Below are 15,987 nucleotides of genomic sequence, written 5' to 3'. Positions count from 1 at the left end.
GAAGGGTACATCATCTTCCTGCTATAAGAAGGAGCTCATATGTACGGGGTCAAATGTGAGTAGCAAAGAATCCTACCATTAGATATAAGACCAAGCGTCCCTCATACACATCAGCTAGGGAGCTGTCTATGGTGACCTGAAAACAAGTTATTGCACAAGTAGTGTGTTTGAACAGAAACTGTAAGAGTGTGTTTTGGCATCAAGGAGAAGCCATCTGACCAGGACGTTGCCTTGTAATAAAAGAAAAGTATGGCCGGACTGTTCTTTTGGGTCACAGGAGTGCACTTACTTTTTTGACCCGAATCAATTGACAGCAGGCTAAATCCCACTGTCAGTTGACATGGCAGAGCTAATCTAGGCTATGGAAGGATCCTGAATGTATTGTCAGGATCCCCATCTCACAGATCATGGCTGAGAGCCAAAGCCTGCCTTCCCCCTCTCCTGCCTGGAGCTCCAGTGAGCACTGGAGGGACAGAGCAGTGACTGACAGTCACTGCTCTGATTAGACCGAGAACTGAGTGATCAGCCAATGTATAATCTCTCAGTTTTCTGGCTTAGAGTGGGCGGGGGGAGGGCTGCTGTGGCATAGAGGTGGGTATGTATGTTTTTTATAAACCCTAAACTTCTCCTTTAAGAGACTGTGAGGGTTATTTACTAAAGCTGGAGAGTGCAAAATCTTGTGCAACTCTGCAAAGAACTCAATCATCTTCCAGTAAACAGGTTGGTGACCACCGCTCCAGGTAACTGGGTTTGAATTTCCCATCCTCCGCTGGGTGAATTGTGAGAGCTCCAGGTGCTGGCGATTGCTATTCCAATGGTATAGGTGCAATGAAAAATCTGGACTGCCGCACTCCGGATTGGAATAATAAAGGTAAAATCTTCTTTATTGAAAAAATAACATGGTATAAAATGCGTACATTGCTCTGTTGAAGTGATACAGCATAACCGCTGACGCGTTTCACGCTCCCATAGAGCGCTTACTCATAGCTATGAGTAAGCGCTCTATGGGAGCGTGAAACGCATCAGCGGTTATGCTGTATCACTTCAACAGAGCAATGTACGCATTTTATACCATGTTATTTTTTCAATAAAGAAGATTTTACCTTTATTATTCCAATCCGGAGTGTGGCAGTCCAGATTTCTCATTGCACCTCAATCAGCTTCCAGGTTTTATTGACAAAGCTTAATTGAACAAGCAGAAGTTAGAAGCTGTTTGGCTACCATGCACAGCTGCACCAGAGTGCTCCAGTTCTAGTGAATCTCCCCCACGTTGTGTCATTAGGCAAGAGACTGTGCAGCCGAGGTGGACATTTCATTTGTCACAAAACTGACTGAGCCAATGTGCTAAGTCTCTGTGGAGACCGGCTCAGGGACTCTGAAGTTCATTTACCCAAGAGGCTAGAAAATGTAAGCTCTGTTGTGGTGATGCTGAAAACTCCTGCTGGTAACCCTGTGAGTTGTTTTCAACTTTTCTCTTAACAAAAAGTGGGTTAAAAGCCTTTGAAATGTACTTACCTGGCTGGACTGGAGTTGATGAAAAGCAATACATGTGAAAAGCAATACAAGTGAATCTCCACAGATGCAAATGTTAAAATCGGTATTTAAGTTTAAGTTTATATAGAACTAGCATTCATTTAAAAAAAAAATTAAATACATATGGTTTATCCCATTCATTACTTTGCCAATCTGACAAAAAATTTGTTTGATAAAATGAAAAACTTATTCTACTGTAAACTGAGAGATTCCTGTGATCTCAGTAGCACAGTTAACACATTTTCTATAATCTAACTCAAAACCAAATTATTTTTTAATACAAAGGGTCACAATGAGTATATAATGTTAAAGCTGAAGGTTCCCACAATGCTAAGTGTTCCATGACGGCAGGAGGTGGACTTTCCTTCATCCATTCCCAAATCAGGGAATGCTTTGTGTTGTGGAGACTTATAGGACTGGTGCAGGGCTAGTGCAAGGATTTTGGAGACCCTAGGCTGAAACCTCATTTTGCCGCCCCCTGGCTCCGATTCTTGTGATGCCTCTCCACCTATTTCTTCAGCCGTGGTCCGCAGGCCCACACCTGCGCCTCTGGATCCAGCCTGAAGACAAATAGTGGTGGCATCGGCTAGGGTAGTATAGAGGCAGGCTATGGTAGTATATGGACAGGCTAGGGTAGTATATGGACAGGCAAGGGTAGTATACAGACGGGCCATGATAGTATATGGACAGGCTAGGGTAGTATATGGACAGGCTAGGGTAGTATATGGACAGGCAAGGGTAGTATACAGACAGGCTAGGGTAGTATATGGACAGGCTAGGGTAGTATATGAACAGGCTAGGGTAGTATATGAACAGGCTAGGATAGTATACAGACAGGCTAGGGTAGTATATGGACAGGCTATTGTAGTATACGGACAGGCTAGGGTAGTATACGGACAGGCTAGGGTAGCATATGGGCAGGTCAGGGTCGTATATCAAAAGTCATTGGGAGGTTCCACAATCTGAAGAACAGCATAATATGATAATGATGATCAGCCTCCCTGCTGTATTTAATAGAGGCAATGGTCAAGGCATGGGGAAAGGTGTGTGTGCAGTTATGACTGTACAGTACCTTTCCGGAGACTTTTGCCGGCGATCTGTGTGCACTGCTGGGCTAGCTGCTGAGTGGGTGAACCTCACATGGACTCTGCTGCTCTGCATGCCTGCACGGCTGCACTGCTCACTTCCAGAGCTCTTCTTTTACCTGATTCTCTCAGCACTTACTTGCTGAAGGAGTCAGGCAGTGTGCAGGGCAAGCCGAATCACTGTGCCAGGCCATCACCGAAAATAAAAAAAAAAGTCCCTCTTAATCTACAGTCTCCTGGCCCTCTGGGTGAACTGTTGGAGCTCCCCTCAGGGAATATGATTATGGATCCATGACAGGGATTCGGAGAAACAGGATGTGTACACTGACTGACTCTGACTGTACACACCCTGCATGAATTATGAAATTACAATACATTCAGTGGAGCCCAGAGGAAATTTTGTCCCCTATGCGATGGAAAAAAAAAAGTTAAGCAAAAAAAAAAGAAAAAGAATTTTTTTTATTTTCCCGAAAAATAAAATTACACTGAAGCACATAAAATCCCCCCACCCCAAAAAAAAAATGTTGAGGCCCCCCACCGCCACATATAAGCACATACGAACGTAAACAACAATGTCGGGGGCACCTACGTCTAAAAACGTTGATTGCAATACACGTTACATATCGCCGTGTATGCTGTAATGAGAGAAATAATTCTAGCTTCTCTGTAACACTAAACAGATGACCTGTAGGGGACTTTTAAAATGTCACCTATAGAAAATATAGGGTACTGAAGTTTGTCGCCATTTCACGGGCGCACACAAATATAAGGCTAAACATGCTGGATATCTATTTACTTGTCTTTTATATTTTACCAAAAATGTGGGTAGTTTATTGCATTTGTTTGCCCTAAAATTCAGTTTAGTGTGTTTTTTACTGAAATTCTGCATTTCCTTGATCTTTGCGGTAATATTGTGTGATATAAAAAACTGGCCACTATTTTATTCTCTAGGGTGTCTGCTTTCAGAAAATATATAATGCTTGGGGGTTTTATGTAATCTTCAGACCTAAAATGATTTCTTAAACTTGTACAAAAAAAATGCAAAAACGGCTCTGGCAACAAAAAGGAAGATAAAAAATCCCACTAAACTTCAGCTTTAAGTCAATCTACAGATTGTGACTGATCCATCCCATAACCGTAGAGCAGGATACAGTGGTTCTGTAAATCTGCAGCGAAAAGTATGCAAGTGCTTCATTCCTGCTGTGACATCAAAGAAAGAAAGAACTCCAGATTCATAGTCCAGGAAAACCCCAATTTTTTCTGGGTGGTGGTTGAGATGAATTGCTTTCCTTTCTCCTTTGTGGAAAGCCCAGTACTCATGATCAAATCTTTTAATACACCATGATCCACTGGTCCATCCGAGCCGACTGAACTCAGAGTCTCCTTTCCTCTGGATCGACGGGTAAGTGACGCCTATCCACCATCCTTGTCCTGCTTGAAGGACATCTACCTCCCAGTAGTGTGTGCCAGAAAAGTAAGAGTCTCTGCTTAGTATCTGCATGAGTTTATCAAACCTTTGAGGGTGGCTGGAGTTAAATTTCCCTAACCAGGCGCAGTTTACTGTAAGGAGGTCTTCAGAGAGCCTCAGCTTAGGATGCATTGTATTGGGATCTAATGTTGGACATCTGGCATCTGAAAAAATATATAAAATACATTATCAGTTTCATGTTCATATTACAAGTGAAATAGCAGTGGTTGTGGCAGAGATAGAAATAGAATAATGCGCTGCTGCTATCTTGTGGTCACATTGAGAGTGCACAGATGTTATAGAAATCCTGTGCCGAGTGCCATTGATGACCTTCCTTAAACTGCTAGTGGCCTGGCTGTAAGGCTTCATGCACAAGGCATGCATAATTACTGTTGCTGGACTTGAAGCTTCCACTTACAGCCACCAATTGAGATTAATTAAAAGATGCGGCTGTATGCAGATATGAGCTGGGAATTGCATAAAGCACCCATATGTACGTATGCTCTGAATGTACTCAGACAACATGAAGCATACATCTTAGGGTTGCCACCTGTTCGGGATTTACCCGGACAGTCCGGGTTTTGAATCATGTGTCTCCGGGTTTCAGGTGGGCTGAAACCCGGACACATAATTCAAAACCCAGACTGTCAGACATTATTCAGACAGGAATGTGGCTTGGAACAGGGCCTGACAGGAGAATGAGGGGGCACTAAGAGCGCTGCATTACTATTCTCTTTGGAGCTCCCAAAAGGTGTACTAGGTCTCTTACAATCCTATAGTCACGTATAGTGTATAGTAAAAAATTTAGGTGTTCAGTTGTTCGGGTTTGGCTTGAAGAAAAAGTGGCAAACCTAATACATCTGTGCGCGTCTTTTAAGCAACCCTTATGCCCTGTACACACGATCGGACATTGATTGGACATTCCGACAACAAAATCTATGGATTTTTTCCGACGGATGTTGGCTCAAACTTGTCTTGCATACACATGGTCGCACAAAGTTTTTGGAAAATCCGATCGTTCTGAACGCGGTGGCGTAAAACACGTACGTCGGGACAGTAGTCAATAGCTTTCGTCTCTTAATTTATTCTGAGCATGCGTGGCACTTTGTGCGTTGGATTTGTGTACACACGAATTTAACCGATCAGATTTTGTTGTCAGAAAATTTTATAGCCTGTTCTCAAACTTTGCGTGTCGGAAATTCCAACGGAAAAAGTCCGATTAGGCCCACACACAATCGGAATTTCCGACAACATAATCCGATCGCACTTTTTCCATCGGAAAATCCGACTGTGTGTACAGGGCATTAGTGCATAACTGCGTACAGCCACACATTCTAATTCAGTGTTTCTCAATCTTTTTTCAGTCAAGTCACCCTTCTGCACATCTCGAGGCACCCCAATCTAAAATTTAAAAAATGAAATAATAGTTTTACATATTGCAGCAGCATCCACACACGTGGGTGAACTCAATATTAGAAATGATTTATTCCTCCACCTTTGCGCAACTGGTACTGACTATTCTAGAGTTTCTCTTCTCCCTCTGTTTCTCTCCCTCTCCCTGCTAATGGGATGCAAGTGCTGACAAAAAGGCAGTAGAGGGACAAACAAGGATGCTGTGCAGGCACCCAATGTCCTTTTATAGCAACCAATGACATCATCTGTTGTTAGGATGCCAGTGGCTGTCCCACACGTGCCCAAAGTTGTAATGCTGCACAATAAAACCTGTGGCTTTGTGTAACAAAAAAGGCAAGCTTGATCCACTCACAGGATTGTTGTGGCAATCTGTGGCATTTTTCCCAAGGCACGCCTGAGGAACCCAATAGGCACATTGGTTGAAAAAGGTTGTTCTAATTCATCTCAATGGGCCACTGTACATGTCAACTGTGGGTCCTGGAAAGTGATTACGCAGGCCCTGCGCACTATTTGGCCTCTGTACGGCCGTGTGCAAGAAGCCTAATACTGATTTGCTGATTTCAACTATTGGCCTGGCAGAAGCTTGCAGCAAATGAAGTCACACCAATGTCACAATGTGATCTGCATGCCTGTTCTATGTTACTGAATCTTGTAAAGCAGTAGTTGATTTCAGTCAGTTCTAAAGAGACACTAAACTCTGGTTTCTGTACTTTTATCTCAAAAAAGCACCTTCTATTGCTCTCAGTCTCCTCTCAATCTCAAAATTCCCTTTTTTTCCCTGCTATAATCTGATTACCTGTTGGCTGAGGGTGACTACATTTATTTTCCAATGTCTCCTGTATGTAGGAACATAGCCACCCTCTCTTGCTCACTCCTGAGATGGGGACTATGGGATTTGTAGTGCACATAGGGCAGTACACATTACCACAAAGAACAAGTAATACATAAAAAAGTGTTGCCTTTAGTTCTACTTTAGAGATCTCCTTTCTAATTACAATTCACGCTTACTACTAATTTCTGTCTTTTTCAGTTATGTTCCCCATAGCAAAACTCTGTCTATATCCAGCAAATGACTATTAAAAATGGTCTCCCCTCCTAAATACAGCCAATCTTCATTTCTCAGTACAAAACTGGAACCGAGTAATAGTGAAAACAGCTGTTTTTCCTTTGCTTTTTAAAAAGGTGTAATCTGTTTAATACAAGTCACAAACATACTGATTTGCTGCCATCTAGTGTCTAAATTAATGTATTACATTATCTAATCAAAAAATAATAATTCAGTTTAAAGCAACACTGTTGCAAAAATCAAAGTGCCGAAAGAGCGATAGACGATAATATACACCAGGGATCTGCAATTATCGGACCTCCAGCTGTTGCAAAACTATAAGTCCCATCATGCCTCTGCCTCTGGGTGACATGCTTGTGGCTGTCAAAGTCTTGCTATGCCTCATGGGATTTGTAGTTCTGCAACAGATGGAGGTCCGCTAATTGCATATCCCTGATATACACTCATCTCTCCTACTGCCCACATGGCTGAACACTAGTCTGATGCAGAGAAATCGCTCAATTAAAGTGGTTGTAAAGGCAGAAGGTTTTTTTTTATCTTAACGCATTCTATGCATTAAGATAAAAAGCCTTTTGTGTGCAGCAGCCCCTCTAATTCTTACCTGAGCCCCATCTCTATCTACGAGTGCCTCAGCTGTCTGGGACTCTCCCTCCCGATCGGCTCAATCAAACTCAGTTAACTAGTCAGGAGAGAGAGGGGGTGGGGCCAAACCGCAGCTTTGTGTCTGAATGGATACACGGAGCTGCAGCTGTGGGGGCACTCAACAGGGGGGAGGGGCCAGGAACTCTAGCCAGGGACCCAAGAAGAGGAGGATCGGGCTGCTCTATGCAAAACCACTGCAAAGTGCAGTTAAAGTGACACTAAAGGTTCAAATATTTTTTTTTTAAAAGAACAAACATGTCATACTTACCTCCACTGTGCAGCTCGTTTTGCACAGAGTGGCCCCGATCCTCATCTTCTGGGGTCCCTCGGCAGCTGTCTTGACTCCTCCCCGCTTCTGATAACCCCCTCCGGGAAGCGCACTCCCAAGGGGGGTTACCTTGCAGGCGCGCTCCCGAGACCTGTACTCGGCATCCATAGCAGCCGACTACAGGACTCGGCCCCGCCCCCCGACCCTTGCATCACTGGAGTTGATTGACAGCAGCACGAGCCAATGGCTGTGGTAATAGTACATAAATTATATACACTTACAGTGCTACAATCCTCCGTTACAAATTAATAATCAAATAAGTAAACTAAAAAAGTTTAGTGATTGAGTGATTTAATAAATTCCTCCGTGTAAAGGCAATAATCAAAGGAAGCCACCTAGGTGTGGATAGCCTGTTCACAGCGGTCCTACTATCAACCAATCCCTCACTCAGAGTCCTGTCGGCTTCTTACAATTTTCAGTGTTCTTTCAGGGTTTCAGTGTGTAATGGTTCTCACATAAAATCAAAAAGAAAAGCACATCATTGCGCAATGCTAATTTGTAATAAATTCTCCAAAGGGCGGGTGATTGCACTCACATTTGTTGATAAACAACCAGCGCATATACAACGGTCAGACGCTTGTATCGAGTGTGTCCTCACTCCGTATCTAATATGCACAAGCACCATAGATGTCGTCACTAGGCTCCTTCCGATGCGTTGCATCACATGTCACGTGACTTTTTCAAGGGTCAAGGGTGAAAAAGTCACAGGATAAAGAAACACACTGGGGTTTTTCAATGATGTTGGGCTTCTGATGTGTTGCTTTACCTTTAGGCAGTGGAGGGTTTCCACCTGGTAACCTACTCTCAATATATGCATTGCTATATACCGTGATTCCCCGAAAGTAAGACACTTCCAGTTTTGCGTCTCACTTTAATATAAGGCATCCCCCGATAATAAGGCCACCCCGATAATAAAGCCCCCGAAGCTACCCTAAAGCATCTGACTCCTCTGGACTGTAGCGGTGGGCGCCACCACGCAGCTCACTGATTGGCCACAGCGCAACCGGAGATGTTCAGGCAGTGTGAGGTCTCTTTAAATCAGAGAACCCGTGCCGCCGCCAGGACAAGCTGCCATCTTCTGCTCGCTCTGCCCTGACGGAGTCTGGCTGACTCACAATTAGACAGTGAGTGAGCCGCACGGGGCAGGAGTCGGGCACATTGTGTGGAATCTGGCCGGCACAGATACACAGGGGTGACTGAGGTGGAGGGGGGATGTCTGATAAAGAGGTGGGGGGATGTCTGGTAAGGGGGGGGGTGGAATGTCTGGTGAAGGGGGAGAGACTAAATAATACACTGTCCACTGGCACAGGGGTGGGGGGAGGGGGACTTACTTAAAATGACACAGGGTGAATTTGAGGGGGGGGGGAATCAAAATGCCACAGGAGGATCTGAAGGGGGGGAATCAATAAAAATGGCACAATAAATGTGTACCGTATTCTTCTTCATGGAAAAATAAGACATCCCCTGAAAATAAGACCTAGCGCATCTTTGGGAGCAAAAATTAATATAAGACACTGTCTTATTTTCGGGGAAACAGGAAACGTCAGCAGGAGTCAAACTTCATATTTAATAGCAAAATTTAGAAAGCACTAGCATAGTTGCCAACATTGGCAAAAAATGTATAGGGACACTTTTTTGTCTGTAGGCAGGGTCTTATTATAATTTGGGGGGCATTCGTTTGTAGGTGTGACATAGCGAAAAAGAGAAAGAAAGAAATAGGGAGGGAAGAAGAAAGAAGGAAGGAAGGAAAGAAAGAGGGATAGAGGGACAGCAGGCCCAGATCCTACACCACAATAGCAATACTGTATGTGTGTTCCAGAAAGTTTAACAATCAGCAGATAAAGATACTCCAAACACCTGGTGTTAGCGTTTCAATCATCACGGCACCATGATTGAAGCGCATTATTACTATTATCACATTGTAATATAAAATGAAATAGTTCAACTCACCATAATGCAGAATCAGTGGAAGCCCTGAGCGTTTCACTGATGCCATCAGGTGTCCCCAGCAGAGTCCTTCCTTAGATCAGGTGCCCCCAGCAGAGTCCCTCCTTACATCAGGTGCCCCCAGTAGAGTCCCTCCTTACATCAGGTGACCCCAGTAGAGTCCCTCCTTACATTATGTGCCCCCAGTAGAGTCCCACCTTCCACAGGTTCCCCCAGTAGAGTCCATCCTTACATCAGGTGCCCCAAGTAAAGTCCCCCCTTACATCAGGTGCCTCCAGTAGAGTCCCTCCTTACATCAGGTGCCCCCAGTAGGGTCCCTTGTTACATCAGGTGCCCCCAGTAGAGTCCCTCGTTACATCAGGTGCCCCCAGTAGAGTCCCTCCTGCATGATTTGATCTCCAATGCTATTACAGAAGACCAGCTCTCGTGGAGGTCGAGCATGACTCCTCAAAGGGAAGAAACAAGAGGCGGAGCCCAGGTGCTGCCAATAGAAATGGAGCTGCCGCCCACCAGCCACCCTGCGGCCTTTCCCACAACAGGTCACAGACCGGCAGCAGGCCGCAGAGCGGGGGGTTGGCGGCAGCTCTATTTCTATTGGCAGGGCTCTGTGGACCCGGCGGTCACGCATACTCCCGTGTGCGCGGTTCTAGGATGACGTAAATGTACACCTTCCCAGAGTTATTGAGCCGCGCTGCATCCGTCATGGCCCGGTGGTTAAGTGGTTAAAGGCTAAGTTCACTTTTTTTTCTAAATTCCAGCTCCCCTATGTACCAATATAGCATTCCAGTACTTTTTGTGTAAGAATATCAAAGCTTTCCATAAAATCTACCGACACGTACCTTACTGTCCTACATTCATTACGCCCTTACAGACTGTAGGTTATGACACTGGAAGGAGTTGACCAGCTGACCTCATTAGCACAAACCCTGCATCATCCACCCTCCCATTCCCAGCTGCACATTTTTTAAATGAAATGCAATCAGAGATCACCCTTCTCACTAAATACACAATATACAATCAGATTTCATAGTGTATGGCCATCTTTATAGAAGTACATAGAAGTGAGTGGACAAAAACGCTCAGCTGTCAAGCCGTGTTCACATCTTTGCATAGCGGGAACTCGCATTCCCACATGCATTTTTATTTTTTTTTAGCGATGTGGGGAGGTGTTTTAGAGCATTTTCACTCATCACACATAAGGCAGCCCATCCACGTGAATGTGCTGCCCTACATGCAGCAATCGCCCCAAAGAAGCTTCAGAACTTTTTTTTACAACGTAGTTTGGTGCATTTTTTACTGCGATTTTTATGTGCAGTGCATTTCTGAAATGCAAGGAAATGCACAGATGTGAATGGAGCCTCATTTTTCTTGTTGTTATCGCACCAATTCACTTTCGGGACCCATTCACACCTAGCATAGTGGGAGCGCACATTTTGTGTCTCGTTTTTCCTGTCACACGCATAGGGCAGCCTGTTGATTTAAATGGGCTGTGCTATATGTGGCTTATGGGACATATTGGCGTTTTGTGGGTTGCGTGTTTTTTACTGTGCATTTTGCAGCATTTGCCACTCATTTTTTCACATGCCAAAATGTGTATTTGCTTTTGTGTTTGGTGTGTTGTTAACAAATAATGGCACTGAAGGCGCAACTAGTAATTTTAGGTCTATAAAGGTGGCCATACACTATACAATCTGATTGTACAATCTCCTTTAGATCTGCCATCAGTCATGTAGTGCAAAGGCCTGCCTGATTGGATATAGAGTGAATGGCTAGATAGGTGTTTCCTCCTGTTATATAAATTTGGTAAATCTAAAGGAGAACACGCATGTGGGAATGTGAGTTCCCGCTATGCAGAGATGTGAAGCATTGCAGCTGCAGCATGTGTACATCCCTACCTGGCTGGCTGTATAATTTAGGTAGGCAATCCCATACTTTTCGCTGAGAAACACGCATCCTATTATAGGAACAGTTTTACCTAATAAAAAATAAACCCCGCATAAGGTTAACAGAACTTACGTTTCAAGAACAGTGATCTGTCCACAAAGCACCCCGTTTTAATTAACGTTCCAGGTTTTTGTGTTGCTCTCTCTCTGAGGCCACTAAATGTATCTAAATAAAAAAAGATGCATTATTATATGTGATTACAATGGAACATTTAGAGATGGTTATGCGTAACAACTCTTCCATATATGGCATTACCATTAATGATGTAGAATATAACATTTCTCTTTTATGCAGATGACTTTTTACTTTATATCACATCACCTAGGCTTAGTATTCCTTCTATTTAAAAAGCATTTAATACGTTTGGCCTCCTAAGTAATTTCAAGGTCAACTTCAAAATCAGATATATTAAATATTTCATTACCAAGGGAAGAAGTTTTATTCTTAACATCTTCATATCCCTTTGATTGGCAAGCTGTTGCTGTGAAATATTTAGGAGTGAGGAATCCAGTGGATCTCTGTCTCATTATGATTTAAATTTTCTTCCACTTTTATCACAAACCAAATCTGAACTCTTAACTTGGTCAAAAATCCCTTTATCCTGGTTTGGTCGTATTAATGCTATCAAAATGGATATTCTCCCAAAATACTTGTATAAGTTCCAAATCTTACCAATAAAGTACCAAAAATCTTTTTGTTAATAAATTAATACATTTTATAATATTTAATAATAATTTAATAAATTAAACATTACAATTTATATGGAAGACCACCAAACCTCGACTTAATTGGAAAATCCTTTGTCGTGCAAAAGTAGAGGCGCAGCTCTACTGGACCTTGAGCTCCATTATAAAGCAGCTATATTTTCTCGTATCTTAGACTGGTTTCATCATCCTTATAATAAACAATGGGTTCAACTTAGAAATAGATTCCTCTACGCTACATCCAAAAGCTGCCCTTTGGATTCCTCTTAAAGACATCGGACTGCACTCCTCTTGCCCTTGGCTTACTTACACAGTCCTAAAGCGCTGGCACCATTTCCCTTATCTTTACCACACCCTCTCACTTCTCTACTAAACAATCCTTCTTTTCATATTGGTCTTTACTCACACGCTATTCTAAGTTGGGATAAATTAGACATATGCTTATAGAAGATACATTTCCTTAATTTTCACAATTTCAAGTTATGCATTACCAGATGAAGGGCCTCTGGTTCCTTTAAATTAGATTACAGAGTTTTTATCACTTTTTATCACCAAAAACTGCTATTCATTGCCTACTTACTTACAGAATTTGAGCAGTTTTTTCGACTCCCCAGGTTTATCTTTCTATACAGCCAACTGGACGGTGGAACTTGGCAGCCCAATTCGTGTTGAGAAATGGGATGAAATTTTTCTTAATGCCCATAAATTTTCAATGGCTTGCGAGACTCAAGAATGCAATTTTAAATTGCTTTCGAGATGGTATCGTACTCCAGTTAATATATATTGTATTTTTCCATCTCAGTTGGATCTGTGTAGGCATTGTCATGCTTCTATGGGTACCCCTCTTCATATTTGGTGGGAATGCCCTCCTATCTATAAACTTTGGGAGTGTGTAATTTGTCTTTATAACATATTCAGAAATTAATTCTTAATTCCCTAGAATTTACTCTTCTCTCTTTTTTACCTCAACTTCTATCTCAAGCTAAAAAATCTCTTCTTATCTCCGCAGTTATTGATACCTGGATATTGGAAATCTTCGATTATTCCCTCAATTCCATATTGGACTGAGAGGTTCAATGGAATTATGCGTATGGAGGAATTAGTAGCAGAAAATAGCAATACTTATGAGAAGTTTAAAAGGGTTTGGTTGACCTGGATACTTATACTTACACTTAAAAGCATCACTCTGTATAAGATTTTCTCTTATTCAACTCATGTGAGAACTCCTGCTTTTTTCTCCCCCTTCCTTTTTTTTGTACTCTTAAGTTTTCAGACTTTTGGAATGTACTTATTGTGTATTGCCTATATTTCCTATTTTTGGGTGTTGGATCATTTCGAATTACGATATATAGACAAAGGACTGTAAACTTTTCTGTTTTTTCTTATGAAGTAAGGTGGATTGTACTTGTTTTTTCTTAATCTATATAATTTTTGATAACTAATAAACAAATATTTGCTTAAATAAAAAAGATGAATATTTTTTATTTCATTTGTCTAATTTAAAAAATAGCACACCTTTTATTTATTCACAAATCATGTCTCTCTCTGATCAGTAGGTCATTGACCACCCTCTTAAAGCTTTTATCTTTCTCTTCCACCAATCATTTTATTCCTGAGCTTTATGTGAAAGAACACATCCCTGATATCCCTTTAGATGAGCATGATTAACAGCAATCAATCAGCAGTCTTGCACAGCTAAAGTCTGCACCACCCAGTACATCTAAAGGGATCCAGGGGAGGTGTTCATTCATTGTTTTTGAAAAATATCTGAGGCAGAATGCTGGGATGTTTACACTTTACAGGAGCCTACCAGCCCCTCCCACCAAACTCAAGCAAAAAGCAGCAGAGATACCAGTGATGATGTCACTGGGTCTTAAAAGGTGTGTTTATTGAAAAACAAAATGATTTGTTGGAAAAGATTTAATTGCATGTTGATCAGGGAGAAGGGGGAAACAAAGGAAAGGTATTATATGCACTGACTACACTTCAACTTTACAGTGTAGTTTATACAATTCTTAAAAATAAGGTCTTGCTGACTTGTGTAGTGTAAGGAACAGTGGTGGCCCGTCCATAGGGGGCACACGGGCGCTGCCCTCCCCAAGCTGTAATAAAAAAAAAGGTGCCCTTTAAGGGTGTCCGGGCGCCTGCCACACGGTGGTTTATGGAAAACTTCCCAGCTTGCAATCAGCTGATTGCAAGCTTAGAAGCTGATTTGCCCGTGTTTAAGGCGTCTGCAGGGCGCAAACGATGTGCCTACAAACACTACCACTCTACACTGATTTGTTTCTGTCCTCTTTTCCTGCATTTTAATTAGCGGGGATTGGAGAACGGCAGGCAGTGTTTTTTTCAGCACACCCGCGTCACTTCCGGTTTCCTGTCTCATTGCAGTATGAAGTGTACACCAATGACGGACTGAGACTGCCAGCGCGGCTCCATAGGCAGAGTTAAGCCCCCATGCAGGGCAGTAACTAGGCATGGACGGAGGAGAAGCGGCTCTGTATTGATGCAGGGACTGAGGGACAAACTTGGAGTTGGAGCAGCTTGTCCTATCAGTAGCAAGCAAATGCAAGTAAACATTTCACTCACTCACCTGATAACAGCTCCCTGCACACTAGGCTCAGCCTTATTTATTGCAGGAGAGACACCAATCTTCCCCTGTGACAGGTTGCCCATCTTCTATTGTGACAGGTTGTCCTTTGGCATGCTGCTATCTTCAGCTATCTCAGAGTTTGTTGAACTTGTCTCCAGTTACAGTTATACTGTCCCAGCAGTAAGTCTGAGCCTGAGTGTGCAGTGAATGTTCTGTTATCAGGTGAGGAGGTTAACCCTTTACTTCCCTGCATTTATTCTGTTGGTTTCTCTTATTACCTACTGGAGGTAGGGTATGAGCCCAGGTTCAGACTACTGCGATCTAAGACATGGCATGTGATTTGTACCCGCACTGCGGTGCGAATAACATGCGATGTCTGTGAGATGCGAGTTCAGCCATACAGTTGTATGGCTGAACTCGCATTAGATTCGCAGGAAAAAAAGTGCAGGGACTTGTTTTCCCCCACACTGAAATCGGATCGCATAGGTGTTCTCACCTATGCGATGCAATTTCTGTGCGAGTTGAGTGTGAACTGCCTGCGGGAGAGATGCGATGCGGGAACCGACGCTGGAATAGCACTGGTTCCCACATCGCATCAGTGTGAACCCAGGCTAAAGGAGAAGGCTCATCTCATAAAACCAGGGCTGGTGCTCCATGCTTCTAGATTAGAAGCATTCACTATTTTAGAATTCAACTGTTTGTTGAACCCGGGTGTATTACAAGGATGAAGATGATGATGACGGGTGTATTATAGAATGATGAAGATGATGATGACGGGTGTATTTTAGAATGATGAGGATGGGTGTATTATCCACTTCAGACCCGGAAGAATTTACCCCCTTCCTGACCAGAGCACTTTTTGCGATTCGGCACTGCGTCGCTTTAACTGACAATTGCGCAGTCGTGCGACGTGGCTCCCAAACAAAGTTGATGTCCTTTTTTTTCCCCACAAATAGAGCTTTCTATTGGAGGTATTTGATCACCTCTGTGGTTTTTATTTTTTGCGCTATAAACAAAAAAATAGCAACACTTTTGAAAAAACACATTATTTTTTACTTTTTGCTATAATAAATATCCACAAAAATATTTTAAAAAACATTTATTTTCCTCAGTTTAGGCCGATACTTCTTCTACATTTTTCTTCTACATATTTTTGGTAAAAAAAAATCGCAATAAGCGTTTATTGATTGGTTTGTGCAAAAGTTATAGCGTCTACAAAATAGGGGATAGTTTTATGACATTTTTATTAATAATTTTTTTTTACTAG

At 42.6% G+C, this 15,987-nt stretch overlaps 1 protein-coding gene across 1 annotated transcript in view; it reads right to left on the bottom strand.

Moving 5' to 3' along the window:
- Window positions 1-1,118: 1,118 nt before the first annotated feature.
- TRIM14 (tripartite motif containing 14) overlaps window positions 1,119-15,987 on the bottom strand; it is a 150,657-nt gene continuing 135,788 nt past the window's right edge. The window contains exons 5-6 of the mRNA XM_073591800.1: window positions 11,499-11,591; window positions 1,119-4,250 (exon numbers count right to left, since the gene is read on the bottom strand). Of these exons, the coding sequence (XP_073447901.1) occupies window positions 3,715-4,250; window positions 11,499-11,591 (629 nt within the window). The 3' untranslated portion in view covers window positions 1,119-3,714. The remainder of the gene's footprint in view (window positions 4,251-11,498; window positions 11,592-15,987) is intronic.

The sequence above is a fragment of the Aquarana catesbeiana genome, linkage group LG01, assembly GCF_042186555.1.
Source record: "Aquarana catesbeiana isolate 2022-GZ linkage group LG01, ASM4218655v1, whole genome shotgun sequence".
NCBI lineage: Eukaryota > Metazoa > Chordata > Amphibia > Anura > Ranidae > Aquarana > Aquarana catesbeiana.
The sequence above is the reverse complement of the archived record's forward strand: the minus strand, read 5'-3'. Positions and strand labels throughout refer to the sequence as shown.